General features: G+C 47.5%; 12 protein-coding genes across 12 annotated transcripts in view; 9 read left to right on the forward strand and 3 right to left on the reverse strand.

The window, feature by feature from the left end:
- Nucleotides 1-262, forward strand: part of TERG_04244 (uncharacterized protein) — a gene marked incomplete at both ends in the record, with an annotated part of 411 nt that extends 149 nt beyond the window's left edge. The window contains one exon of the mRNA XM_047748224.1: nt 1-262. Within this exon, the coding sequence (XP_047604201.1) occupies nt 1-262 (262 nt within the window).
- Nucleotides 263-1,327: 1,065 nt separating this feature from the next.
- TERG_04245 (uncharacterized protein) lies at nt 1,328-2,431 on the reverse strand (the record flags this gene model as incomplete). Its single annotated transcript, XM_003235143.1, has 1 exon — nt 1,328-2,431. One exon carries the CDS (start codon nt 2,429-2,431, stop codon nt 1,328-1,330), a length of 1,104 nt encoding a protein of 367 aa, XP_003235191.1.
- Nucleotides 2,432-3,060: 629 nt separating this feature from the next.
- TERG_04246 (uncharacterized protein) lies at nt 3,061-6,495 on the reverse strand (the record flags this gene model as incomplete). Its single annotated transcript, XM_003235144.2, has 3 exons — nt 3,061-3,274; nt 3,336-6,159; nt 6,231-6,495. The coding sequence occupies 3 exons, from the start codon at nt 6,493-6,495 to the stop codon at nt 3,061-3,063; spliced, it is 3,303 nt and encodes a 1,100-aa protein (XP_003235192.2).
- A 973-nt stretch (nt 6,496-7,468) lies between these two features.
- TERG_04247 (CMGC/SRPK protein kinase) lies at nt 7,469-8,592 on the forward strand (the record flags this gene model as incomplete). The annotated part of the gene is made up of 4 exons (XM_003235145.2): nt 7,469-7,757; nt 7,819-8,120; nt 8,174-8,339; nt 8,399-8,592. The coding sequence occupies 4 exons, from the start codon at nt 7,469-7,471 to the stop codon at nt 8,590-8,592; spliced, it is 951 nt and encodes a 316-aa protein (XP_003235193.2).
- Nucleotides 8,593-11,174: 2,582 nt separating this feature from the next.
- TERG_12120 (DNA replication licensing factor mcm5) lies at nt 11,175-12,281 on the forward strand (the record flags this gene model as incomplete). Its single annotated transcript, XM_047751127.1, has 1 exon — nt 11,175-12,281. One exon carries the CDS (start codon nt 11,175-11,177, stop codon nt 12,279-12,281), a length of 1,107 nt encoding a protein of 368 aa, XP_047606216.1.
- Nucleotides 12,282-12,367: 86 nt separating this feature from the next.
- On the forward strand, nt 12,368-13,382 carry TERG_12121 (uncharacterized protein; the record flags this gene model as incomplete). Its single annotated transcript, XM_047751128.1, has 2 exons — nt 12,368-12,827; nt 13,279-13,382. 2 exons carry the CDS (start codon nt 12,368-12,370, stop codon nt 13,380-13,382), a joined length of 564 nt encoding a protein of 187 aa, XP_047606217.1.
- Nucleotides 13,383-15,153: 1,771 nt separating this feature from the next.
- On the forward strand, nt 15,154-16,522 carry TERG_04250 (uncharacterized protein). The gene has a single exon (XM_003235148.2). The coding sequence runs from the start codon at nt 15,205-15,207 to the stop codon at nt 16,096-16,098; it is 894 nt and encodes a 297-aa protein (XP_003235196.1). The 5' UTR covers nt 15,154-15,204; the 3' UTR covers nt 16,099-16,522.
- A 251-nt stretch (nt 16,523-16,773) lies between these two features.
- On the forward strand, nt 16,774-17,892 carry TERG_04251 (ribokinase; the record flags this gene model as incomplete). Its single annotated transcript, XM_003235149.1, has 1 exon — nt 16,774-17,892. The coding sequence occupies one exon, from the start codon at nt 16,774-16,776 to the stop codon at nt 17,890-17,892; it is 1,119 nt and encodes a 372-aa protein (XP_003235197.1).
- Nucleotides 17,893-18,156: 264 nt separating this feature from the next.
- Nucleotides 18,157-19,232, reverse strand: TERG_04252 (uncharacterized protein; the record flags this gene model as incomplete). The annotated part of the gene is made up of 2 exons (XM_003235150.1): nt 18,157-18,590; nt 18,677-19,232. 2 exons carry the CDS (start codon nt 19,230-19,232, stop codon nt 18,157-18,159), a joined length of 990 nt encoding a protein of 329 aa, XP_003235198.1.
- A 1,000-nt stretch (nt 19,233-20,232) lies between these two features.
- TERG_04253 (uncharacterized protein) lies at nt 20,233-20,574 on the forward strand (the record flags this gene model as incomplete). The annotated part of the gene is made up of 1 exon (XM_003235151.1): nt 20,233-20,574. One exon carries the CDS (start codon nt 20,233-20,235, stop codon nt 20,572-20,574), a length of 342 nt encoding a protein of 113 aa, XP_003235199.1.
- Nucleotides 20,575-21,648: 1,074 nt separating this feature from the next.
- Nucleotides 21,649-22,868, forward strand: TERG_04254 (uncharacterized protein; the record flags this gene model as incomplete). The annotated part of the gene is made up of 3 exons (XM_003235152.2): nt 21,649-21,712; nt 21,768-21,918; nt 22,017-22,868. The coding sequence occupies 3 exons, from the start codon at nt 21,649-21,651 to the stop codon at nt 22,579-22,581; spliced, it is 780 nt and encodes a 259-aa protein (XP_003235200.1). The 3' UTR covers nt 22,582-22,868.
- An 873-nt stretch (nt 22,869-23,741) lies between these two features.
- On the forward strand, nt 23,742-25,565 carry TERG_04255 (uncharacterized protein; the record flags this gene model as incomplete). Its single annotated transcript, XM_003235153.2, has 2 exons — nt 23,742-23,844; nt 23,909-25,565. 2 exons carry the CDS (start codon nt 23,742-23,744, stop codon nt 25,006-25,008), a joined length of 1,203 nt encoding a protein of 400 aa, XP_003235201.1. The 3' UTR covers nt 25,009-25,565.
- Between the last annotated feature and the right edge of the window lie 4 nt (nt 25,566-25,569).

Genomic DNA, 25,569 nt, shown 5'->3' on the forward strand with positions numbered 1-25,569 from the left:
TTTATATACGGCACATTTCCAAAGATCTCCTGGTCAGGAATTATTCATTCCCACCACAGCCCTACTACTACCACCAGTGAAGGATATAAATGCTGATATTGCAGTGCATAGCATCGAGATAGGAACTGTGGTCTACATTGCACACCAAAGTTATTCCACCTCTTTACCTGCGCATGTCAGAGGAAGCATATTACATCGACCGCAGAAATGTCACAACCTGAAGACACACCTACGACAGAGGCCTCATGCTCTCCTTCCCTGATATCCGCTAAATCGGAAGGCTCAGTAATTGTCATTCCCAGCATGGTTTATCCCTTATCGATCTTTGCCAAACGTTATAAAAATCCCGAAAAACTCCTTGCCAGATGTGTTAAAGGCCACAGGGATGGACCAAGATTGATACGACCAGAGCCACCGGAGACAAGTGATAAAAGCGACCCGCCTGCTAGTTTGTTGAACAGCCACCCCCCTCCTGAAGAACTAGACAACTACGATAATGCATCTTACCTGGACTCTGACTCCGATGCTATATCGATAGACTTTGAAAGCGAAGATAGTTTTCACAAACATTCCATCTGCTCCTACTTGTCGGTAACCAGCGACGAGATCGTCTGTAACCTCGATGATGGCAGCCTAATGCCGCAGCTGATTGAAGCATACGACATGCTCTTCCCGAATGAGCTTGAAAACGGCATTACAGACGGTACAATCAGTCTGGATATCTCCTTGGAAGAAGATGATGATGACTCCGAAGAAGATGAGGATTCGTCCTCTGCTTCGTCTGACGAAATGGGCCCTGAAGATATAAACCAGGATGTCCCCCGGCCAGGTATCGGCGAGAAGAAACGTTTCGTTGAAAGAATATTCACATGGATGAAACGGGTTCCTGCCACCGACGAGAGTGAGCTGTCTGTCTCCTTGTCTGAGAAAAATCCATCGGAAAGAGCGCTGAGAGTGACCTGAAGCGGAAGTCTAGCATGAGTGATCTTCGTCATGCCTATGAGGCCTCTGAAGGGCGAGGTTCATAGGCTATCTTGTTACATATTCCATAATTTTATGTCCTGTCACTTGATTATTACTGGAATCCACGATATTACTAGATTTGAGAATTTAATGTTGTTTGGAAATGGGTCAGTCAGTATGTGCGCTCTGACAGCAGTATACCTGAGTTCAATCTTGATGATAGTCTCCTCCTTAGGCAAAAATAGTAAAGCAACAGACTGAGAGGGGGGAAAAAAATGAATAAAAATAATAAAATCACTGAAACGACTTATTCCCCTCTGACCAGCACGCTCCTGAATACCACTTAATGAGAGTAATAGCGTCCTCATCTGGCTCGTCTCTTTCTAGCTCTTCGAGAGCCTCGTTGCTGGCGCCCATATCTGAAGGGACGGGAGACCATGAGAGGCTCGGTAACAATCAATTCGGCAGGATCAAACAACTGCTTTTGTCGAAAATCCCTACAGACAGATGGGGTGTAGTTATACTCTCCCTGTCTAGTCCTCTCTATGGACGACAATGCAACATCGCTAAACTCGTAGCTCCCCGTAACACTCAGAGCGCGGAACCACTTCTTCTCTACCAAGTCAACAACCCTACTCGCGTAAGGCCCAACCTCCGATGAAAAGTCCGAATCACGTCCAGAGGTATGTTTAAGATCGTCAATCTGCTCACGTATTTGCAGGGTGTGCTTTGCAAGATGGCACCATCTGCCAGTGCGGAAGAACATTCTGGGACCGCAAGGAGACTCATGAAAATCAGCGTAGTTGATTATCTGCCACTCTATATCCTTAACGTCCCAGCCTACAATGCTGCATACTCGGGCAAGCCATGACTTGATACGCGAACTTTCACCGGGTGGCATATGAGATGCCCTGTCGTGTAGCCTATGACGGTCCATTGGGATGTAGTTCAAGGGAAGCTGATTCCGGTTTTTTTCATTGAGCAAGAGACACTGCTTGACTTTGATCCAAAATGCGTCGTTGTCGACTACTGGTAGGGAAATGTTGTATGCATTTGGGCCAAAGCATTTCTTGCACTTCAGGACTTTGGAGATAGGCACCATCACATCCGTGTATTCAAACAACATAGAATAAAGCGGGGAGAAGTCGGGATAGTCGTCCGCAAGTTGTGCGGCTTTCCGTGCAATGCGCGATATCTTCTCAATCATGTGTATTTCCGGATGGCAGAGAGTGAAGTAGGTGTCAATCATCTGTGTTATGAACTTCGACAGGATGTCCCCTGGCGGGGTATCACCGGAATCCTTCAGCCATCGGCGGGCATGACCCGAGGACTTCTTTATGATGTTTCGTGTAGAAGGGCTGATGCGGTGCTCAAGGATAGACTGAAAAGCAAGGAGAGCCGAGCGAATTGTATCCTGGTTGACGGGGCGCTTGGGGAGTTCTTTGCGGAAGCCTAGGGAGGCTATCATGTAATTTACGTCGAACTCCGGCTCTTCTAGATGCACGGCGAGTTTCTCTGCCGTTATCTGTGGGTATCGGATATATCAAACAAATAGTAAGTAACGAACGTTGGCCGGGGTGGGAGTAGCATGAGCGAAAGTGATGCAAGACTAAGATAAAACGAGTGCCGAGTGGTTGGTCTGACCATGTAGAAGACTCCCTACATGTTCTCGCGATGCACGATAAATAAATGACATGGATCTCGTTTCCCGATAGTTCCTGCTTTGTCGTAGTTCAAGGTTTCAAGGAAGGGGAAGTCCAATTCGGTGAGTAAACAATGGCAAAACGTCTAACAGCAAGGACGAAATAAACGTTGAACATTCGATATTATACATGATCACGGTGCTGGAATATCAACTATGAAATATGAAACTGGAGTAAGTGAAAAGATGGCACCACAAAGATATAGAAACGATCCATAAAGTGACCAGCTGCACCGGTAATGATAAAAGACGAGGGAAGCAGTGTATAAGCATTGAACTCCTCCAGTTATATATGTCATCTAAATCCGTTGCTCGGTTAGGAAAAAGAGAGCCAAGCCAGTAGAAGGAATAATTCACAAGAAAGGTAGTAATGGTAGTAACGTGGCATATTTATTCTAGGAGTCATGTGAATCGTTTCCCTCGCGGGTACTCGGTGAGATTGATGCATCTCGGCTAGAAACAGCAGGGGGCCCAGAGCTAGGGGTCGGAGATGATGAACTGGCAGCAACGTGTTTTGCTTCAATGATTGAAGTAAGGTGGTTAGCAAGCTCATTTCCACCATCAAGCTTCTCCAGTTTAGATCGAAGGAACTGGACGTCGGATAGCATTCTGTATAATTGGTTAGCGGATGCAAGTCATGCGGTAATTGAATGTTATCAATTGATCATACCTTTGCCTAGCTCTTTCGGACTTTAGCGGTGCCTGTTGGAAGGCATCTGTCCATTGATCTTTATAACTCGCGAAAACAGGGCCCATGATCATCGTAACAGTCGAGTCTGGCAAATGTTTCGACAAAACTCGATGTAAAGTTCCGGTTTCTTTCGCTAAAACTTCCATGTAAGAGCTGGTAGTATCTGTGTTCGATTCTGCTTCCCAGTCCGTCTTTTTCATAGAGGTAACATGAACAGAGGCACGGGAACTCATGATATCCACAAGTTTCTCATGGATCCCGGATTGATGCTCTTGATAAAGCCTTTTGACTTTGTCAAATTCACCCATGACGGGAGTGGATGGGCAATGCCGGCGAATGAATTCCCTGATATAGGGAATAAGGGCAGTTATGAAGCTCAGAGATTGAGACGCAAGGGCTAGGTGTTTGGTAGTGATATTCTTCAAGCCTGCACTTTTTGTTGCCCCAGCGCCAAGGATCAACTGCGAGGTTCTCGAATTAAATAGCTTGAGACACTCAAGTAGAATAGGAGCAATGTCAGGGACCACATTTGGTATACCGGCCATGAAGTGTTGGAACTCTTCAGTAGCTTGTAATATCAAAAAGGCAGACTCCGGGAGAATAAATTTCTGCTCATCAATAGTTGCGCTTCTGACACGCTCTTTATTAGCTCCTGGGTCGTTAACGGGGGCTTCTTTGCTTTCTGCCGCTTGTTCAAAGTCGTTTTCACCTGTGTCCCAAATCCTGGAAGATGCGCTCCACACCTCTGCATCGTGTGTACTTGCATCCAGCACACGGGATAGGAATGTGTGTTCACGTTCGCCGAAATCTTTGGCATCCCATTTATCCAGATCCATAGCTTGAACGATACGGTGTTTCCAGGCGTCTCCGAAACTAGAAATGTAGTTCTTTATCTGAGTATCGACCACAGTTTTAAGGGCAGTGCCACTTCTGCCCGATATAGCTTCGCATTCTTCAGCAAAGAGCCTATTCAGAGTGAAGTATTGTAGAAATTGTTCGAGGGTGAAGAACTCAATCTGCCCACCTCGAACCTTTAATACCTTCACAATTTGGGACTGGACAATATCCACGGCTTGGCCAAGTAAACTTGACATATCTAAAACTTGGAGAATTTCATCCCTAGCTAGGGTGTTTGATGATGGAACATTGGCCATGGTGTCCAAACTCTGAGAGCTTTGACTCCGAGTTGGGGATTTCACCGAGGCTGACGGGTTCCCTAGATTGCTTGTGATATCAAGCAAGACTTTCACTTGGACACTCAGCCTTCTAAGGGCCTCGCTAATCCCAGTGTATATAGTAGTGAGCATTGCAAATGCATCATCTGCACCCAAAGAACGGAGGTTACGCGCAAGAATAGATGATTTCTCCTGTTGATTTAACTGTCGTCCCCCATGTGTTGAAGCAGACATGATGGATTCATTGTCCTCGTCCGTTGAACTAGGGAGATTCCGGCGAATTATGTTTTTCATTTCTCGGAGGACGGCATTTTTGAAAGACGTGGCACCAGTCATTGTATAGCGAGCCCGACCCAAGCCGGAGAGCTCTCTCTGAAGCTTTGACCGCATCTCACTATCAACAGTTAAGTATGCTGGCGTACTGGAAACAGTGTTCCGCTGGCCACGACGAGATCTCTGGAAAGCTATGCCAAGTCGAAGTAATGTCGCCTCTGGCGAGGAGTTTTCAACATGCCGGCGAAGGTCCTCTAATAAAATGTTCAAGAACCTGCTCTCATATCCAGCTCCTATGTGGGATCGGAGCTGGGCGAAATCATCTGACGCTCGCTCAAGTGCATCGACTCCTCGGAGATCTATGATCCTGTCCGTGTCCGTAATATATTGTCGGGGCTTTACCGGCCGCTCGCCAACAAGCAGCCTCTCAGAATCGTCTAGCTCGTCAGTGGCGTCTTCAAGGTCACCGCTATCAATGAGTTTCTCGCATTTAGACACTGAGGATATGACTTCCTGTAACTGGCAAACAGCATCTGCTAGCTTCCTCACATTTTCACGTCGACGTTGAAGCTTAACCACCTTCAATCCTCCCTGAGCCATATCGGCATCCAATTTTGCCAAGTCTGCACGTAGCACTTTGATATTATTTACGGAGGTTGCAGCTTCGGTGTGGAGATTCCTCAGAGAACCTAATGCCGAGAAGAAGGACTTTGAAGCAGTCGATATGGATGAAAGGAGGTGAATTTCCACGGTATCCAAATACCAAGAGAGTTTCTCCTGTAAGATTGCGTTTGTAGCGAGCGCTTTTCTGCTGGGACGTCTCTCAGAGGCCAAGTCATCGGAACCAGGCCGTGCGGGGCCCTTTGGGGAACTAATAACCTCTGATCGCTCCGACACTATATCAAACGTCCTCGGGTTTTCAAGTTGAAAGTTTTCGTCAAAATACACATTTGGTATAGTAGACAGTGGTGTAGGTGAAAGCGCTGATCTGTGGCTGGATGATGGTCGAGAACGCTGTGTAGAAGGCTCAGATGATGAAAGTGACCCTGACTGACGCCCGTCAAGCGCCTTGCTGAGTATTTGGTCAAGTTCTGGCGAGGCTAAAGAAGGGGTATTCCTCCTAATGATACTTGGATCCTGGTCTCCATTCTCCTTCGCGTGCTGCAATGCATCATATAACGAGCCAACTTGAAGCAGATAGGGTTGGAAGGACGCAGAATCAACATGCGGAATATTCGTTAAGGTGACCGGAGGTATATCGCGAGCTGAAGGTGGTTTATAACCACTGGGTGGAGCAGACGTATGAGGAAGAAGGCCAGTGCGGACAATTGGAGGTTGTAGGAGGGTTGAGATTGCTGTCGGTGAAGATAATCGTTAACATAGGCGTAACGTAGCTGAGCAGGATAGCGGATACAATAAATCCTACCATTTTGACCAGCCTCTGCTATTGACCCATGCTGCTGATGCTGCTGTTGCAGTAATGGCGGGTGGAAAGTCGATCCCAAACTCGTAATAGAGCTGGCATTGGAGCTTCTGCGAGATCCGAGCCGATGCCGTGATACGGATTTGCTATTGCTATCTGCTTGCTGGAAGGGAGTTTTCTGAGATGCAGCGGATTTCGGGGATGATAAAGGCAAGCTGTCCACCGACTTCCTGGAGTCCGGCGAGGTCATGTCGGACCTGGGGACCATGTGAGGCTCCGGTAGTTCAGTGGCAGCAATTAGGGCCTAGTTATCATGACGGCAGGTCCTCGAAGTCGACGAACGGAAATTTGGCGCATTCGAGGAGAGCAGGCCTAAAATATTCGTTTGAAGCAGCCAGTAAGAGAGGAGCGTCAAAGGAGAAGGGCGAGGTATACGTTTATAGAGAGTATTGTATTGTTGTAATTGTCATTCCGTCAGGCGTTTTCTTTTGGGCTGGATGGGAGCTTAGACCGCGGTCTGGGGATGCACATTCTTGGCATCTAATCCCCTTTTGGCGAGATCTTATATTTCTGGAAATATATTTATCCACGTATCACGTGAAACTCCATTAGCTTACCTAAGGTAAGATTCCACCAATGATAGGAGGTACCTGGGCTCCTCTACGGAAGAGGAAAGGTGCGTTAAGTTAGTTAACTTTCGCCCCACAAATTTCCAAAATTAAGGTTCCGGCGCCTTCAGGACGTGTAGTTCTGGCGCTTGAACAAAATGACCTCGACTATTTTAATGGCCAACAGATACGGAGTATAAATTTATGGATTTATCATCTACCTCCAATACCTTTGTACTCCTTTAAACTAGAAGTTACCTCTTTCCCACGTCATCTCATGGTACCCTCATTTCTCCGACGGTTGTCACGCTTTGGGTTGTCATCGAAGCCTCTTGAATTCACAAATTCAAACTTTACGCGGATACCTGCAAGCCAAAAAATCGAAGAAGAGACCATTCCAGACTACGTTGCTTCTAGATACTATCCAACTCGAATAGGGGAAACTTTTGAAAAGAGATATTAAGTCATTGGAAAGTTAGGCTATGGAGCAACGTCAACCGTTTGGCTCGCTCGGGATATGCTGTAGGTCATTAGTATTTGTGAAAACTGCAGCATCGAATTAGCCAGCTAATATACTATAACTTCAGTTGCCGCCGTTATGTTAGCCTTAAAATCTTCATAACATCTACCTCAATGGGCCAGCAATTAGATGACGAGCTCCGGATGTACAAGCGAATGGAGAAAGCCTCGCGATCTCATCCCGGCCGTAACGCTGTTCGATCACTTATTGACTCGTTTGATATCAATGGCTCCGAAGAAAAGCACAAATGTTTGGTGCATCCCCCATTATGGGAAAATTTGTTGACATTCCTCCACCGCAATCCTGTACGAAGGCTACCTCCACCGCTTTTAGCATGTGTGCTACAGCGATTATTTTCGGCATTGGATTATCTGCACACTGAATGTCGTATCATACATACTGGTAAGTCTCCGTTCATCTGAAACTTTTCTCGGGCTATACCGCTCATTTTAGCATGAATTAGATATCAAGGCCGATAATATCATGTTTAGTACTGGTGATGATACGATTTTCAGAGAATTTGAACAAGAGGAACTCACTACTCCATCTCCACGGAAAGAGCTAGATGGAAGGACAATTTACGTATCCAGAGAGCTAGGAATGCCCGAAGCACTGGGGCCACCAGTCCTCTGTGACTTTGGTTCGGCCATCCCTGGTGACGTTGAACACTCCGAAGATATTCAACCCAATATCTACCAGGCCCCAGAGGTGATATTAGAAGCTCCATGGACCTATAGCGTGGATATATGGAACGCGGGATGCATGGTAAGTCAACAGATCTATCTATAATAGTCTACTAGCTGAATCTCACCATATAGATCTGGGATATTTTTGAAGGCGAATCGTTATTTACTGGTCACGACCCAGAATTCCAAACCTATCGGGGCCGAGCTCACCTTGCTGAGATGATCAGGCTCCTTGGACCTCCGCCGCATTCACTGCTTGCGCAAGGGAACCTAAGGAATACATTCTTTTCCGCCAAAAGTACGTTCTTTCTCAGTCGTGCTCCACATTTAGACAGCCATAGCCAACTCGCATTCTAGGTGAATTATGTGCTGGAATACCTCTGCCTGAACGTGTTCAGCTCGAAGAAAGAGAAACTACTTTCGAGGGGCAGGAAAAACTGGCCTTTTTACGTATGGTACGAAAAATTTTGCTGTGGCAGAAAGAGAACCGTAGTTCCGCGAGAGAGCTTGAACGTGATGAATGGATTCAGAGTTATTTTCCAAAGAACTAGCTTTCTATCTGTAAGTGGTATGTGGTGTATACTATTTGTCTCTTGTTCTTAGTGTTAGTTCTTTATCGTGGGAGGCACCAATGTAACTACTGTCCCAAGAGAAGAATGGATCTACGTAATAGCTCTCGGAACGGCAGGCTATTCGTGCTATCCGCGGCCCGACCCGAAACTTAGATAGCCTCTTAGGTATACCATTAGTTTTGAGTAACTGACCCTTGGAACGCTGCCGTAGGCATAGCAATGACTTTCACTTTCATATTCACTTTTTATCTTATCTCATGCTACATTTTTTACGTGCCGAGAGGCATCGGTAAAAACCGTGAGACATAGAATAATTTTGCTCATTTTTTTTTTTTTGCCTATGACGGCAGCCTTTACCATCCTCCTGCCGGTTTTCTTTCACCACAGAATGAACTTTCGATGAGGAAACTTGCCCGAACGAAGTATGACTCATATAGTCCCTACCCAGCTGAACTTGGAGATATCGTTGAAGATCACTACTGAATGCGAGAAATTAGATTGGGAAGCCTTGTCAATGATACGGTTTGCGTTTGCATGTGATATGCGAGGGTATTTATTCGTCCTACAACATATATACTTGTTAACTTTGGATATCTAATACGGACGTCAATAATGATGAACCTAAAAATGCTGTGGTATGAAAAATTGTCAATGCGAGTTTGTTAAAATCTTGTTGTAAACGTGAAAGTGAGAATTGTTTTAACAAAGCGAACCCGTCACATCATAGTCGTGCTCTTCTTAGAATATGCTATGAAAGATTTGATATACCGATCCTAAGGGAAAGTATGTGCCATTAGCGTATGGGTTTATGAGGGAACCAGTGTGGCAGTTCGAAAAGCCGATTCAAGGACAAGAGTATCCCTCCGCTCATTATCACATGTCGGGGCTGTTCCTAAATGTATTGGATCACCTTCACATGGACTGCAATGTAGTTCACCAAACTTTGACAACTTCTTTCTTGAAAATCCTGAAGGATTGGCGATCCTGATCATTTAATATATTAAAAATTGATTTTAATTGGCGAACTATATGTTGTTGCCATGATGGTTTAATTCTTATAGAACGATGTACCATTCCATCGAGTGCATACTACAGATGTATTATGACGCTAAAGCTTCTGTCGTTAAAATGATAGCGTTACTTGGGTTTCAGCCCTCCGAATCGATCTTAAGGTAGCGCTACGTATCATGATGTCAATGGTCATACCCTATCCGAGTTAGTTAGGAAGACTATGAGACAATATTTCAAGTGACCATTCTTTATAAAGTCGGTTATTGAAAGTACCCTTCCAATGTGTAGACTATGGTTATACTTCGTACTAATATGTTATCAACGGAATCTCTTGCATGTAGATTTAATCTCAGGCCGAGAAAGAAGATACACTTCAGGTAGAAAAGAAAGAGAGAATTTTTTATCGATTGTGAGAAGAATGCCGACTTAACTCCCTAAGACCTAAAACCTATATTCGCACTTACATTGCTATAAAAATTATAAGGTAGTCTCGGTCAAAGTAGGAGGTGTAACTAGGCCGGCAGAATTTATTAATTAAAAGACGGGGGCTACAAGTTTTATGGCCTCTCCTGAGTATTCCCCTTAACTACTTGCGTTTTAACTAGTTATATTACCATATATTTTATTAGTTAACTAGTTTAGCCGCCGCCAAGCCGCGCGTGGAGTTGGGAGAAAACCACTTTACGCGGTTGAAGAAGCGCGACGCGTCCCAGCGAAGTCTTTTTTGCGCTTTCATTTCACACATCCCGCCGAGCAGCAACTCTACCAGCTTGAAAAGATCTTCCGCATCACCACACTCACAGCATCAAACGCACTTTGGCAGATTTTTATTGAATTGACGATTCCGATAACATTGCCGTGATAATGGATCGAAGAACACCTTATGCCCTGAGCGTGTTTCAGCCGAAAGCAGATGGAACAGATGAAACCAGAAGCCATATACAGGCTCAACTACGAGAATTTATCCTTGCCTTCCAGATCGATAATACTTTCGTCTACCGGTAAGGCTTTCTAGTTCGCTAGTCTAAGGAAAATTATACTAATTCCTATATTCCGAAAAAGAGATCAAATCAGACAAAATGTTCTCGTTAACAGATATCTTTGCGATGTCGATGTCGCACACTTGATCGCATATAACGAAGAGCTGGCTCATAGGCTCACGACGAATCCACAAGACACCATTCCCTTAGTATGTTTACTTTGGCTTTGTTTTAGCACTGTTGGATTTACGCTTACAAGGCTCGTTTCTCTAGTTTGAAGCTGCCCTAAAACAATGCACACAAAAGATTGTCTATCCCTCCCAGAGGGATATCGAGCTACCAGAGCACCAACTCCTTCTCCATTCGAGCGTATCTCTAATTTCGATCCGAGATCTCAATGCCTCAAACGTGTCAAGCCTGGTCCGCATACCTGGAATAGTTATTGGCGCATCGACCATTTCATCCAAAGCCACGGTTGTCCACATTCAATGCCGGCATTGCCAGGAGTCCGATAATATTATAGTGGAAGGTGGATTCTCAGGCTTGAGTTTGCCACGTACATGCAAACGAATGAGGCAACCGAACGAAGACAAATGTCCGATTGACCCCTACTACATCGTACACGAGAAGTGCCAGTTCGTGGACCAACAAATTATCAAACTCCAAGAAGCCCCAGATCAGGTTCCGGTGGGAGAATTACCACGACATATTTTGATTTCCGCAGATAGATACCTTGCCAATCGAGTGGTTCCTGGTACACGATGTACGATCATGGGTGTTTTCTCGATTTACCAAGCGAAAGGGGGCAAGAAATCCAACGATTCAGCACCAGCTATACGAAATCCGTATCTTCGAGCAGTCGGTATCACGAGTGACGTTGATCAGACTGCCAAGGGGGCCGGTGTATTTACTGAAGAGGAAGAGCAAGAGTTTCTGGAAATGAGCAGACGGCCTGATTTATATGAAGTATTCACCGATTGTATCGCACCGTCAATTTATGGGAATCGAGATATCAAAAAGGCGATCGCATGTCTACTCATGGGCGGTTCAAAAAAGATACTCCCCGATGGTATGAAGCTACGTGGTGATATCAATGTTCTCCTTCTTGGTGACCCAGGTACGGCCAAATCACAGCTGTTGAAGTTCGTCGAGAGAGTGTCGCCAATTGCCATTTACACATCCGGCAAAGGATCCTCAGCCGCTGGTCTTACTGCATCGGTACAGCGTGATGCCACTACTCGCGAGTTTTATCTAGAAGGCGGTGCGATGGTGCTCGCTGATGGAGGTGTTGTTTGCATTGATGAGTTCGACAAGATGAGAGACGAAGATAGAGTTGCGATACACGAAGCGATGGAGCAGCAGACGATATCCATTGCCAAAGCAGGAATCACGACCATCTTGAACGCTAGGACGTCAGTCCTGGCTGCAGCCAACCCCGTGTTTGGGCGATATGACGACATGAAGACAGCTGGGGAGAACATTGACTTCCAGACTACCATCCTCTCTCGATTTGATATGATTTTCATTGTGCGTGACGCACACGAGAGAGGGCGAGACCAGACCATGGCCAAACATATTATTAGCATCCACCAGGGAGGGCGGGGGATTGAGGAGCAAGCCGAGGCAGAAATACCAATTGAAAAGATGAAGAGGTACATCAGTTACTGTAAATCGTAAGTGTAACTCCTTCCCCCTTCTCATCCCACCCTCTGATGCATGCTGGGGTTTCACAGCGCACTTCATGATCGACTCAGTGACTAACCATGATCATAAACGACAGCCGTTGCGCTCCAAGGCTCTCTCCAGAAGCCTCGGAGAAACTCTCGTCACACTTCGTCTCCATCCGTAAAAGGGTGCATCAAGCCGAGCTTGACGCTAATGCGAGGTCGTCTATACCAATCACAGTCCGTCAACTTGAGGCTGTGATACGTATCACCGAATCCCTAGCCAAATTGTCACTTTCTCCAGTAGCGACGGAGGAGCACGTCGACGAAGCCGTACGATTGTTCCTGGCCTCGACCATGGACGCCGCTGTACATGGAGACGGCCAGGCAAGCAAGGAACTATCGGCAGAGGTAAGCAAGATCGAAGACGAACTCAAGAGACGATTGCCTATTGGATGGACTACAAGCCTGGCCACCCTGCGGCGCGAATTTGTGGATGGCCGTAATTATAACGAGCAGGCATTAAATCGAGCCTTATTGGTTCTGCAGAGAAGAGATAGTATACAGTTCAGAGCGGGGGGGGGTCAGATCTATAGAAGCGGCCCTTAGAGAGGGCGACAAATACTGCAACCACCCCCTGTCCGACATACTTAGCCCTCTTTTGACGACTCTTTTGCACGAAACTACCGTTTTAATACATATTAAACCCCCTCGCCCGATTGCTGCAATACTCTTATACCCTGATGCTTCGTGCATCCGCGCCTTCGCCACTTTTTCCGGAGTAACGGACTTTGCTATGTATGCCGCTTGCCTCCCGGATGGCGTCTGCACCCAGTTCTTGGTTTTTCGCTACAGCCTGCAGGATGGAGTCATCGCCGGCAAGCACTCGCGTCTTTAATAGGCTATGTAAGAAATCTCTGTTTTACGTGTTTACGATAGGCGTTCAGACAATTTGAATGTGGACAAGATGGCGTTTATATCTATCACAATAAATAATACATCTCCATTAGTTATTGATTGCCCAGGCGTTTCTATCGTGGATCTCGCAAGGCCAATTTCTCCCCAACACAACAGAAAATCTCTTACAGTGACAAGTTCAAACATCCGTGAGTAAGTTAACTGTGTACGGAGGTCTCCATCATAAGTCGTTAAGGACCTCTGTATTTTGAAAACTGTAATGCCAATACAGTTGTCTTAGGTTAGCATTAACTAATATCTCTTAGGGGGCGAGTCATAATTAAAGTATTTTCGAAAATAGGGGTACGAGTTAAGCGGAAAAACTTCCCACAGGCTTCCAGCTTACTAGTCAAATAAATAGGTGTGTAAGGAAGCTGTATACAAAACAGCTAGTAAGAAAGCGCCCTTAAACACTTGTGGAGGAGACCTCCGTAGTTACGGATATAAATAACAGGGAATGCTAAGTCTGACGTATTCACCCAGACTTGGCTCCGCTAACTACTCCGTAACAACTCCGTCATGTGCATCGGGTTTCAAGTGATCATGAGCCTTCAAGGCCCAAGACACAAACCGGGTACCGAGTGCTTTGTGACCCAAACGAACAGAGCCGTTAGCTAGGAGCTAGAAAATAAAAAGCAGGGAAAGAAAAAGAAAAGACAGCGAGTCGCTGAGTTCCAACTCCCGACTGCGAATCATTGAGCTGGGGACAGCGAAGTCGCTGCCTGAGCAGTTGAGTCTTGAGAACAATGAGAAAAGAACGGGTAAAAAAAAAAAAAAAAAAAAAAGAACCAACGATCAAGGTGCATCAGCCAGATTTTCCCTCGCTCACTGGTTTTCCGTCATTTTGTTGGCTGCTGGCTGCACGCTGGCGGGTTGCTCTCTGGTCGTGCAGGCAATCAGCTACGTGGTTCGCTTTGCATGAGGGAAGCATCCCTGGTGATATCCCAATTTCGCGGGACGATCTGAACCCGAAAACCCGCAGCGGCAGATAACACGATGGATGTACCGCGTATATGTATAGTTGTACGCCGTATATACCTCCAGACATATAAGACGAAACCGGACGGAAATGCGAATCTGGGGCAGCCCGGAATACTATCAAAAATCAGTCTGGACAACTATAGCAGGTGGGCCAAACTGCTCCGCCTGTGTTGAATTTTGTCGTTATTTCCGGAAAGCAGCAAACTATTCACGCCGAAAAGCATGGCGGAACAAGGATCAATTTGTTGGAAACTGGATAACTATTAATAACTTGGCCCTGTTATCAACTGGTGTGAACACGGAGTAGTTTGCTTCACTCCGGACTCTCCTTGCCTCTGGATGCCTCTCCCCGTCGGTCGAAGGACGGGGACCGTCGTAACTCTCGACCGTCTGTGTCTTTTGGAGGTGGGCAGCGAAGCTGGGTCGACCCCATCCAAATTGTACCATTATGCACCTGAAAATTGGGGTACGTCGAATGGAAGAGGGCCGCTGCGTGAGGAAAATTTGGCCTTATGACCAAAGGTTGGAAGGATTTACGATGTAGCCCAGCGAGCTAAAGCTCAACCTCGACATCAACCTCGGCCTGAGAAAGGAAAAATAAACCATGAAAAGGCCAGAGCAGAGGCAGTTAGAAGAAAAAGAAAGGCGTACTGCAACTCTTAGGTTGTGAAGTTAACCTAGTCGGGCCATGCAAGGGTTCAAACTGGCGCAATGTCCCATTGTCCATAAATCACTTGGTTGGCGTCTCTCAAGGTCCATGGTCGCGGGGGGGGGGGGGGGGGGGCGGAAAAAGAAAAATGAAAAGAAAAAGACCAAAAATTGGGCCAGGCAGTCTAGCTTGCCCCGGGTGGCACATTCCGGCGCCGTTTTTTGTATATATAGTTAGAGGATCTCTTCTGTTCAGGCGCCCTCTCTGGCCAAATATTTCCCTCTCGACCAGACGCCCATCACTTGTCGCACAATCCATCATCAAAATAATATTTATATAATAATCAGATATGCCCGAGATGCCTCTCCCAGACCTGGAGCCAGACTCGATAGTGGTTGAGAAGACGGCAGATGGCGTCACTACCATCGGAATCAATAGACCTGGCAGGAAGAACGCCATCAATCCGCCAACCGCCACCAAATTACGAGCAGCGTTTCTAGACTTTGAAAAGGACTCCAGCCAGAAAATATGCGTCTTCCACGGTATTGGCGGCACATTTTGCTCTGGCTTTGATCTCAGCGAGCTCAGAAAATGGGACAAACCCACGGAGAGCAAGGAGGAAACGGCCTCCAAACCTGACGCCGGTGGCAGTCACAATAGTAGTGGCAATAGCGGCAGCAACAGCGTCACGCGCACACACTTTAAGCCTGTGAAGGGCAGAAACGAAGCACCGCTAGGGCCGGGACGGATGCAGATCGAGAAGCCCGTCATTTGCGCTATCTCAGGCCATGCTGTTGCTGGAGGCATGGAACTAAGTTTGCTAGCTGATATCCGGGTGGTCGAAGAGGACGCTATCTTTGGAATATTCAGTCGACGATTTGGCGTACCCTTGCTGGATGGTGGCACGGTCCGACTTCAGGAAATTATTGGCCTCGGCAGAGCACTGGATATCCTTCTCACTGGCCGGCCGGTGGGCGCGACTGAGGCCTTGCACATAGGACTGGCCGCCAAAGTGGTACCGAAGGGAAACGCCTTTCATGAAGCCATGAAGATGGCTCGTGCTCTGGCAGCAGTGCCCCAGGAGTGTTTAAATGCGGACCGGAAGGCATGTTATCACGCAGCCTATAACTCTCCTTCGTTTGAAGACGCGATGTCGTATGAGTTCGAGGAGGCCGTCAAGGTCAGCGACCTGGCTATCAACAAGGCCATGAATTTTAATAAACGAGAGAAAGCAAGACTGTGAGGATTGACGTTTATCATTCTTTTCTTTCACTCCTGATGACTGATGACGGTTTATGATTGCCGGTGGTTTTGATATTCAGCGGGCGTGACACGCGACCCTTGTGAAAGCGACCACTGGCGGCCGGGGCGGCAGACCTTGTACAAAGCACCCTTTTTTAAATTCACGTTGTATCATGTTGTAGTTAGTATTGCTTCCCTGGCAGCTTATATTTAATGGAATAGGTAGTACCTGGCATCTCAATACCAATCCCCTGGGCTGTTGTCCTCAGGTCAAGTTAAACATCTCTAACTTTTCCCGACGGTCGGTAACTATAGAGCATGGATCTAGATGCTATAATAGTAAACTATGAGGCTCCCGCAGGCCACCTGACGTAGGCCAAGCGCGCGTTTCTGGCGGCAGACAGCAGTGAAACAAGTACAGGGACCCCAGCAGCAGCCTGTCGACCTGGGTATACATACGGTACATCACCCTATACATCTCAACGCCGACGTGTGTCCTTGACTTCGGCAATCTGATACAGGCAGGAGAGTTTGACGGCGCGGATCGCAAAGTTATCCCGTTGGCTCGCCGAAACTTATATGAGACCCCACCTCGATACGCTGAGTGGAAGATATTTCACTGACAAACAGAAACAGACCGGTCAATTGAATGCAGCTATCATAGCGCACATAAACCATGGCTCCGTCGATTCGAGTTATCGGTTCGCTGAACGTGGACATGGTCTCTGTGACCCCCCGGTTCCCCGGCCCTGGAGAGACGCTGACGGCAACATCCTTTACGACAAGCCCAGGAGGTAAAGGAGCCAACCAAGCCGTTGCCTGTGGCCGTCTTTCTCGATCCCGATCTTCCCCCTCCTCCTCTTCTCTCTCGGATGTGTTGGCCAACGTCGAGATGGTCGGCGCAGTCGGCCAGTTAGACGCACACTTCGGTACATTGCTACAACCTACACTCGCCAACTCCGGAGTTAGCACAGAGAGAGTACGGAGGATAGACGATGAACACACAGGTGTAGCTGTGATTATTGTTGACACATCTGCTGCTGGTGAGAATAGGATACTGTTTTCACCCAATGCAAACTACTCTGGAATGAAACCTACGGATGAAGTGATTTCGCAGTCACTGTCGACTCCCCTACCAGACCTCATTGTCCTGCAGGCGGAAATCCCCATTGATACGGTTATTGGTATTCTGGGAGGAGTAGCCGCTAAGAGGAAACTTCAAGAAAGTGATGTTGAAGTTGTATTCAACCCTGCTCCCGCACCTGAAGGCGGGCTACCAGACGATGTATATGCAGCCGTTGACCATTTGATTATGAACGAGACGGAGTGTGATTTGATGGCACCCAAGGAGTTACGAGATAGTAGCCTCTCTCAAGAAGAACGGAGGAACGAAATTGCTGTACACTTTCATGCCCTTGGGGTGCGATATGTGATTGTCACACTCGGAGCCAAGGGGGTATGGTATAGCGCCGCCGAGCCCGGTAAGGTTGCTCAGCAGGATGCGAGCAAGTGGTTTAGGTCTGTCAACGAAGTTCCTGCCTCAAAGGTGGACAAGGTTGTTGATACTACGGCTGCGGGTGATACGTTTGTTGGCGGATACTGTGTTCAGATTGCACAGTGGAGGGAACAGAGGAGGATAGCTGGAAAGGCTTGCTCGGCTCTTACAGCAGATGAATGGAAGGATAGGCATGTAAGTGTGACGGAGGAAGCTGTTAGATGTGGTACCAGGGCCTCCGCTCAATGCGTCCAGCGGTCTGGGGCGATGGACAGTATACCATTCAGGGACGAGATCTAGATTTATATAAATGAAGCACTGAAATAAAGTTCTCTTGGGATATAGAGTCGTCTCTGCAGGGCACTTTAACAATTAGATTATGGATATCTCAAAAACTAATAGAAAAGTGTCGTGGCCATGTATAATGTTAAAGTTACTAAGAATGTAGAGCAGTAGATAAGGATAAAGTAACATAGTTATTACTTGACTATCAGACTCGGTATGTTGACTATGTCCTTGACTCAGTCAGGTCGTGATATATGAGCCACCAAGCTTCGATAGGGACTACAACTGGAGAAATGTTGGCTTAAATACATCATGAGCATGGATTTGACGTCTAGCAACCTGTATATGCTGCGGAAGTGGTAATCTTCTGTTGCAAGCTCTGGAAGAGCAGCCGCAGCCACCATTGAAGGTATTGGCACAGCCAAGGGAGTGTTCACTCGCGAATCCGGAAGCTTGGATGGTTGGGTCGCTTTGGTGGTTGGACTGGTAACACTTCTTGGTTCGAGAGTGGTAGTCGACACTGTGGCACTGGAGAACGGAAGAGCAGGTATCCATGCACTGCTCCAGGCTGCTCACAATCTCTCCGCCGATAGGGGTAGTAACATGTCTCTTGCCGCAAGACATCTTGTAGACCTCGCCATGATCAGTGGTATAGATCATACCGTCGGTTATGGGACATTCAACGGAGCAAAGGTTCCTCTTCTCAATGGCGGCTGGATAAGTTGGTGGGTCAATGACATAGGCAAAGTGATGGTTCTGGCAAAGGACACTTTGAGAGTTGGGATCGTATGGGCCTTACATAATGTCACAGGCGCCGTTCGCGTGCTCGTAGGTGACAGCCTCACAACCATCGGTGGAGCTGCACTGATCAACACAATCCTGGTAACTTGACGCGGTGATTCTGTTCTTGTTGGTGGTGAACTAGTTGTGAGTAACACACTGGAGCTTGAACTAGCTACCATCTGCGACCTCATAGACCTTTCCGCTATCGGAGTTGCAGCTCGAAGTGGTTGCAATTTGGACATTTTGTTGGATGGGCTAGTTGTTCGAAGGTCCTCCTCCAGTCGAAGGGTTTCCGGTTCCAGTATTGGGGGTGCTTCCTGCCCCTCCGCTGCCGCCGAGCGTAGCCCATGGATCAGTGGCTGGAGGGGCACTTCCTCCGCTTCCTCCGCTGCCACCACTGCCGCCGCTTCCACATGGAGTAGACCAGGGGTCATTGGCAACCTGTGCTTGAGGGGCAGGGGCAGGCTGAGACCCTTGGGACCCTTGTGATCCTTAGCCGAGGGTATCCCGAGGGCTACCCTGGACAAAAACCCCGTAAAAGCTAAGGAGAGTTCAAAGGACGCAAACGCCATTGACGACCACCGCATTCAAATGAATCATCGTAACTAGGATAAAGGGGCCTGGGAGTGTATAAAATGGCTGTAATCAACAAGTGCAGGCGTGTGCTTCTTCGGTCTGACTCAGGATATCCATCGACCCTTATATAGCCGTCATGAACATATTTCCAAGAAATTGTACTCCATAACCTTGAATAATAGCCACGGAGAAGGGTTGAGATCCAAATTTCAGATTTACGCCACGTATGTAGCAGTATGTGATTGTTCTCGATCATCCCGGATATCTAATGCCTAGTTTGACTTAAGATGTTCTCCAACAAGATTATAACAGCTGATGATGCCGCTGTTTAGTCCCTGTGACTGTGAATTAAGACAATGGCGTTGCTGAGGATATAAGATCCTGGGTGGCTAGAAATGTAGACCCGGCTGGTCGAGCCCTTAAGAGAATTTTGTGTCTCAGAATTGGGCTTGGGATATCAAGCAGATAATGTCAGGTTACTCGAGCCTTGTAAAGACATTATTGGTTGCTCTAAATTGTGTTCACAATAATATGAACACCTTTGCTGAAACTTGGTATCTTCTTCCTCTGCGCGAGGGAAATTAAAGTCTGAGCTTGTTGAAGATTAAGGAGAGCAACACAAATTTGAGATACCTGGTACTTAGACCTAGCCTAGTATCCCCAAAAGGTAAATGCAGATCTCATTGTTGTTCGAGAGGTCAAGTGGAAGATTCCCAAAAATCAGAAGCTGGTTTCCTTGTCTTCAGTTAACGGTGAGGTGGTGAGCCTTGAGAATTAGCAAGCTCATGGTGAGGTATATAAAGGCCTATCCCGTGGGTACGATTCAATCTTTCGCCATCATTCTCCTCATCAAAAGGAACACCATTGACCAACTCCAACTATTAGTACCTATTGCTTATCACTTGTGAAGGTGAGTCTTTATCCTGCCAACCTGGCTCAGTTCGGGGCTTGTCAGGCTAACCACTCATTCCCATAGTATTCTCTCATTGAGTGAAAATGCAGCTCATCGCGCTTCTCTCCTTTTCTCTTGCTCTTATGGGCACTGCCAACGCCCAACTGTGGATTCCTTTGAACATCCCCGATCCCCAGACCACCTCCACCTCCCTCTGCTCCTGCTCCGGCACAGAACTGCCCCCCTTGCCCAGCAGCACCGGTCTGCCCACCGCCACCAGCCCGCCCACCAGCTCCAGCATGCCTCTTCTAGCAATCCAGTATCCAAAGGGCCAGCAAGCCTGCAGCAACCTGTTCCCTGGTTCCGAGCCAGTGGTCAAAGCTGATGGAAGTCCCAAGGGATGCGCACCACCTGGTGGCTTCTGCACGAGTCAGCTCAAATGCTAAGTCCTCAGAGAGCATATATCATGTGGAACACTCGAATGATATCACTAGGCTTTCAAGGTAGCCAAATCTCATGGTATATGCGGAGGACGCCATCTTCACCTTGCTCTAGTTTGATGTCGTTAGTTAGGCTAGTCAATGTTTGAGTGCAAGCAAATTTCAAACCCTTCTGCCATGCCACCCAGCTGGAACCAAAATGTTCGAGAATTGTAGAACAATACTATATTTGTCCATAAAACTGTAAATTTGTTGTCCATCGGAGGTGAAAATCAGGGTTTGCCGAGTCATATCACGTGATATGCTTAAGTCCAATTAGATTAGGCTTTCGAGATATACTATGGGGCCCGTGCCTTTTTAGCTCTAGCACGGAAGTTTGTTTCGACGTCCAAAACTCACCCAATACAAAAACAACGCTGTTGACAAATATAATCGATGACTGTAAATGTGCAACTTGGACAGGAGTATAACCTCCGTGTTTATCATATATAGCATATCCAGCTCGGACTGAGGAGAAGAATCTAGACAGTGATGTTTGCCGCACGTGTACTCTGATATCACACATGAGGCGCTGCAAAAAACCCCACTTATAAAATGGCCCTTGGCGAGCATCGATAGCAGGACATATGTTTGTCTTGCTCTTGAATTAACGCATAGCTAATGCCCTGCACCGAGTTAAATCTCGCCTGATGTTATCATAAGATTGTCGCCTGCTCCGTTACTGCTTTCGAGATAAACATGATAGTATTGCTATAAGCCACTCGAGCGACTAGCATTTGCTTTCTGTGGCTTGACTTCATGTATTCGCCCAGTTTTTGAGCTTCCCAGAAAGCTGAGATCAACTGCTGGGAGCAGATCAATGATCGCCGTGCAGCAGATAACCGAAGACCGAAGACTCAGACAAAAATGTTAACAAGTAAATCGAGTTCTGAACCATACGTCGACCTGCCCTCAAAAGGCTAGAACGTTGACGAGAATTCGGTTCAATTGTGGGCATAGTATATATATAGCTTGAGCTTAAAACTCCATGGCTAAGCCTATGGGATAAGAAGGCTTACTCCCAGTGTTGTTATATTCACAATGTTTCAGGCCAAGATTCTCGTAGTTCCGCTGCTACTGCTAATTGGGGTTTCAAAGGCTTCCGGTCAGTAGTCTCTCTATCTCAAACCCGCAATGAATGTATCTAACCAGGTCTGAAGACGGTGTCGTAGATATACCGTTTTTTCGTCTGGATGAGTCAACGAGCTGCCCTGCCCATGTTTTTAATGCTTACATCATAAGTCGAGAGCCACTTGTTACTTATATATCTTCCTTTGTTTCCAATGAGATCGACCACCTTTTGAAAGCAAGGTAACTATATTATTATTTAGTCATATAAGGTAGGCTCATGAAGCATATCCTTAAAAAAATACCGACGCGATACTGACTTGCCAATGTCGACGGTTTAGTGAAGACAATTATGCGCCCTCAGGTGTTTACAACGGGGTAGATACGGGTATAAACGTACAAGAAAGACTTTCTGAGGTCGCATATCCTGAAGGTGTGAGCGCCGTCGAATGCGTTGGAAGGCGTGCTCTCGCTTTCCAAGGTTGGTCACCGTACATCAGTATTGAAAAGCTCCAGGTGCAACGCTATAAGACGGATGGAATTTCCAAATACCACTATGACTCTTTCGGTAAAGGATCGAATGGAAACAGGGTATCGACCTTCAATATATTCCTCCATTCAAACTGTACTGGTGGCGGCACCCATCTCCCCAACCTACGGACGCCCGAGGAGGACCCGGGGTGGTGTGTATTCATTGAGTGTGACCTTGACGAGTCTGGGGAAGCGAGGACGGGTATTACATTCAAGCCAATTAGCGGGAATGCGGTGTTCTGGGAGAATATCTGGCCTAAGGGGGAGAGGTATCAGGAAACACTACACGCCGGTCTGCAGATCGAGTCTGGTACTAAGATTGGGTTGAACATCTGGAGCTGGCATGGCATTGGCCTCTCTGAGGCTCGGTTGTGAATCTGCTGTACGGAGTAGTACGCCTAGACATTCCAGGTCGGACCATATCAGGGCATCAACGGTAGCTTGAACAGGATGTGCCTGCTGGCCATCTGTCTATGGAGGTGTCTCAGTGGTACTAATATCCGGTCAACGAGTTGGTGTATGCTAGAACTTGCATCTGTCCGTCAACGAGTTGGTTATGTACCTGCATGCTCCTTAGCCGAGTTATTGAATATATATGCACGAGCCCTGCTAGATGTACGACGGTGACAGCAGCGGGATCAAAATCTGCCTGCCCCTTGCCCTCCCTGTCTCGCGAACAGGTAATTGATTAATTAGTTCACGTCGCGACAGTCTAGGGGTCTCTACGCGTCGTTCCCCTGAGTATTGTAACCGCCGCCCACCATAGCTCAGGCCAGAGCAAAGCGACGAAGATAGAAAGTCGCCGCTAGCACTATTATCTTCTCATCTTCTCCTCTTCATCCTCTTCATCTTTATCTTCGTCTTCATTATCTTCATCGTCGTCGTCCTCTTCATCCCCGTCGCATCGCCAGCTGCACGTCGCGTCGCGTCGCGAAAAACCACTATAACCCAATTGGGCCTTCGTGGCTGCGACCTGCATAGACGCCACAAAATCTTCCGACTTTCTCGCTGGCCCGTCGTATCACCGTCAAGACATCTCCATCTGCCAGCCATCAGCATCTCGCATTCTCCTGCTTTGCCGCCCGCATCGTCACGGACTACACGTAGCGGCACGTATCGACTGGCTGAGATCGACCCCTGGACCCTCCTGTATGACGATAGACGTGCTGGGGCCTGGTTCTCCTCCCTTCGTCCGCCCTCGCTGCGCCATCCAAATCTGCTGCTGAACCGCCTCGGGTCGCGACGAGGGGTCTTAGTCTTGTCCTCCTATTGAAACGTACCATCGCCAGGGTCCCGCGTCGCTGAAATATAGGTCGCGGTCGGCCGGGCTGCCTATTAGTGATCGGGCATCCTCTATATTGCTTGCGGCGCCTCTCTCCCTCGCCAGACATCTTCATCTCACCAAGCTCCGTGGTGACGACGTCTTGAGAACCCTCGTCCCTTGCTTCAATATACATACGTCTCATACATATATATACAGACATATATACGCATATATACGTGCTCAGGAGGATATCTCAGCAGCTATCGAAGATATGGCCGCAGTATCCTACCCAATGTCTCCTGCGAGGCAGCCCTTTGCGGTTCTGGGTGAGGCCAGACTACGTACTGCCAACAGCATCAAGAACCAGCAGAATGGTATGAGAAAACTTCTTACTTCCTCAAGGCAGTATCAAGATAAGCGGGACTTACCATTAGCCAGGCGCGACTGCAAACTCGTTGAAGCGTCGACTGGACGTGTTAGACACTTCAGATGCTGAGAACATCGACCCTCTTCTCATGGGCTCTCCATCCAAGCGCAACAAAGGCGGCATTCAGGTGCACCAAGATACCACTGATAGCATCCACGTCTTCACCAAGCCAGCCTTACCTGTGAAGACGCCTGCAAAGGCGCGAAGCAGCAGCTCGGAATTCATCACGCCTGCGCGCCCAATTCGTGGCCAGTCTTCTCTCTCTGCTCCTCTCAGAGCACCAGCTGGCCGGTCTCCAAAGTCAAAGGCAAAGAGCGTCAAGGCCTTTGGCCGTCGTAGCCTTGGCTTCTGCCGCGTTGACCCTCCCACTACCAACAAGCGTAGCATGACTCGCGTGCCTTTCTCCATTGCTGACGCTCTCAATGGCACCTTCACCGTCTCCCGTCCAGTTGTCGAGTCGACCTCATCAACCACGCCAAAGGCTAGACGTCCAAAAGCATGGGACTTTGAAATACACGCCGACACCGAACAAGACGAGATGGCAAACTTGATGCAACACTCGACTTGTGTTCTTGACATCAGTGACGACGAGGAGAAGCAGGCACGCGAAACCAGAGGAAAGGAGAACATTCCTCCTTCGCAACCTCTTAGTGATGGAAGCAATGGACCTGCTACCGCCCAACATACATCGACCACTTCTGCTAGGAATGTAGAGATGGGAGATGAACCTCGTTCGCCTTTGGGTGAACTCGATGTAAAGGCCTTCATCCCTGAAGGTGAAGATATTAACAGTGTTGTCATTATCCCAGAGGACGAGGACGACACATCCACTGAACAGAACCCTACTACTGTTACTGTTGAAAAGGCATCGGATGCCACCCCAGAGAAGCAGTCTAAGGCATCTGTTCAATCGAAATCCCTCTCCAAGACAGAGATCGCGAGTCTACTCGGCCGCACGGCTCCAAAGGTTCAACCCGAGGAGCAACCCAAGGAGGACACCCCAGCCACCGAAATAAAAACTTGCGAGGGTTCCACTACGACCGAGGAGGCCTCCACTACCACCAAGGGGTCCGATGAGCCCGCTGAGCCCTCTGCCCCATTGTCATCCTAATAGCCTCGATACCTCAGGATGATTGACATTTTTGATGACTGGTTTGCCTCCCTTATTTTATCTCTATTTCCTTTCCGGGTGTTCTGGGACGGTGGTATCTTTTTTCTCTTTTATTTTCTTTCAAAATGGGTATATTCTCTTTCGGTGTTATGGGTATCTTTATTTCCTAAGGAGTTCCTGGTTTATTTTTTCTTCTTTCCTACCACGTCACTCATTTGATTGTTTGATTACAGTATCCCTATTCCAAGCTTAGCTCCCGCTATCCCACCCCTAATCAATTGCTCACCTCAGTTCTGCGCCTGTTTGCTTGATTTGCCATCGACTACTTTAGTTTTGCTTGCTTGCCTGCTCGCCTGCCTGCTTACCTGCTGCCCATTGCTTGCTTGAATTACCGCAATGACCGTGATGTTGAATGTCCATGTCTGTTTACGCAGCGTCTGCGCCAAAGTTAACCCGTAGCAACACGATGGCCATGATTTACGAGGACAAGAGCTGAAAGTGTGAACGACGCAATGTGTGTGAAATGTTAATTTATGAAAGCTGCCCTTGAGAGTTTGTTGT

This window comes from Trichophyton rubrum, assembly GCF_000151425.1.
Source record: "Trichophyton rubrum CBS 118892 genomic scaffold supercont2.4, whole genome shotgun sequence".
NCBI lineage: Eukaryota > Fungi > Ascomycota > Eurotiomycetes > Onygenales > Arthrodermataceae > Trichophyton > Trichophyton rubrum.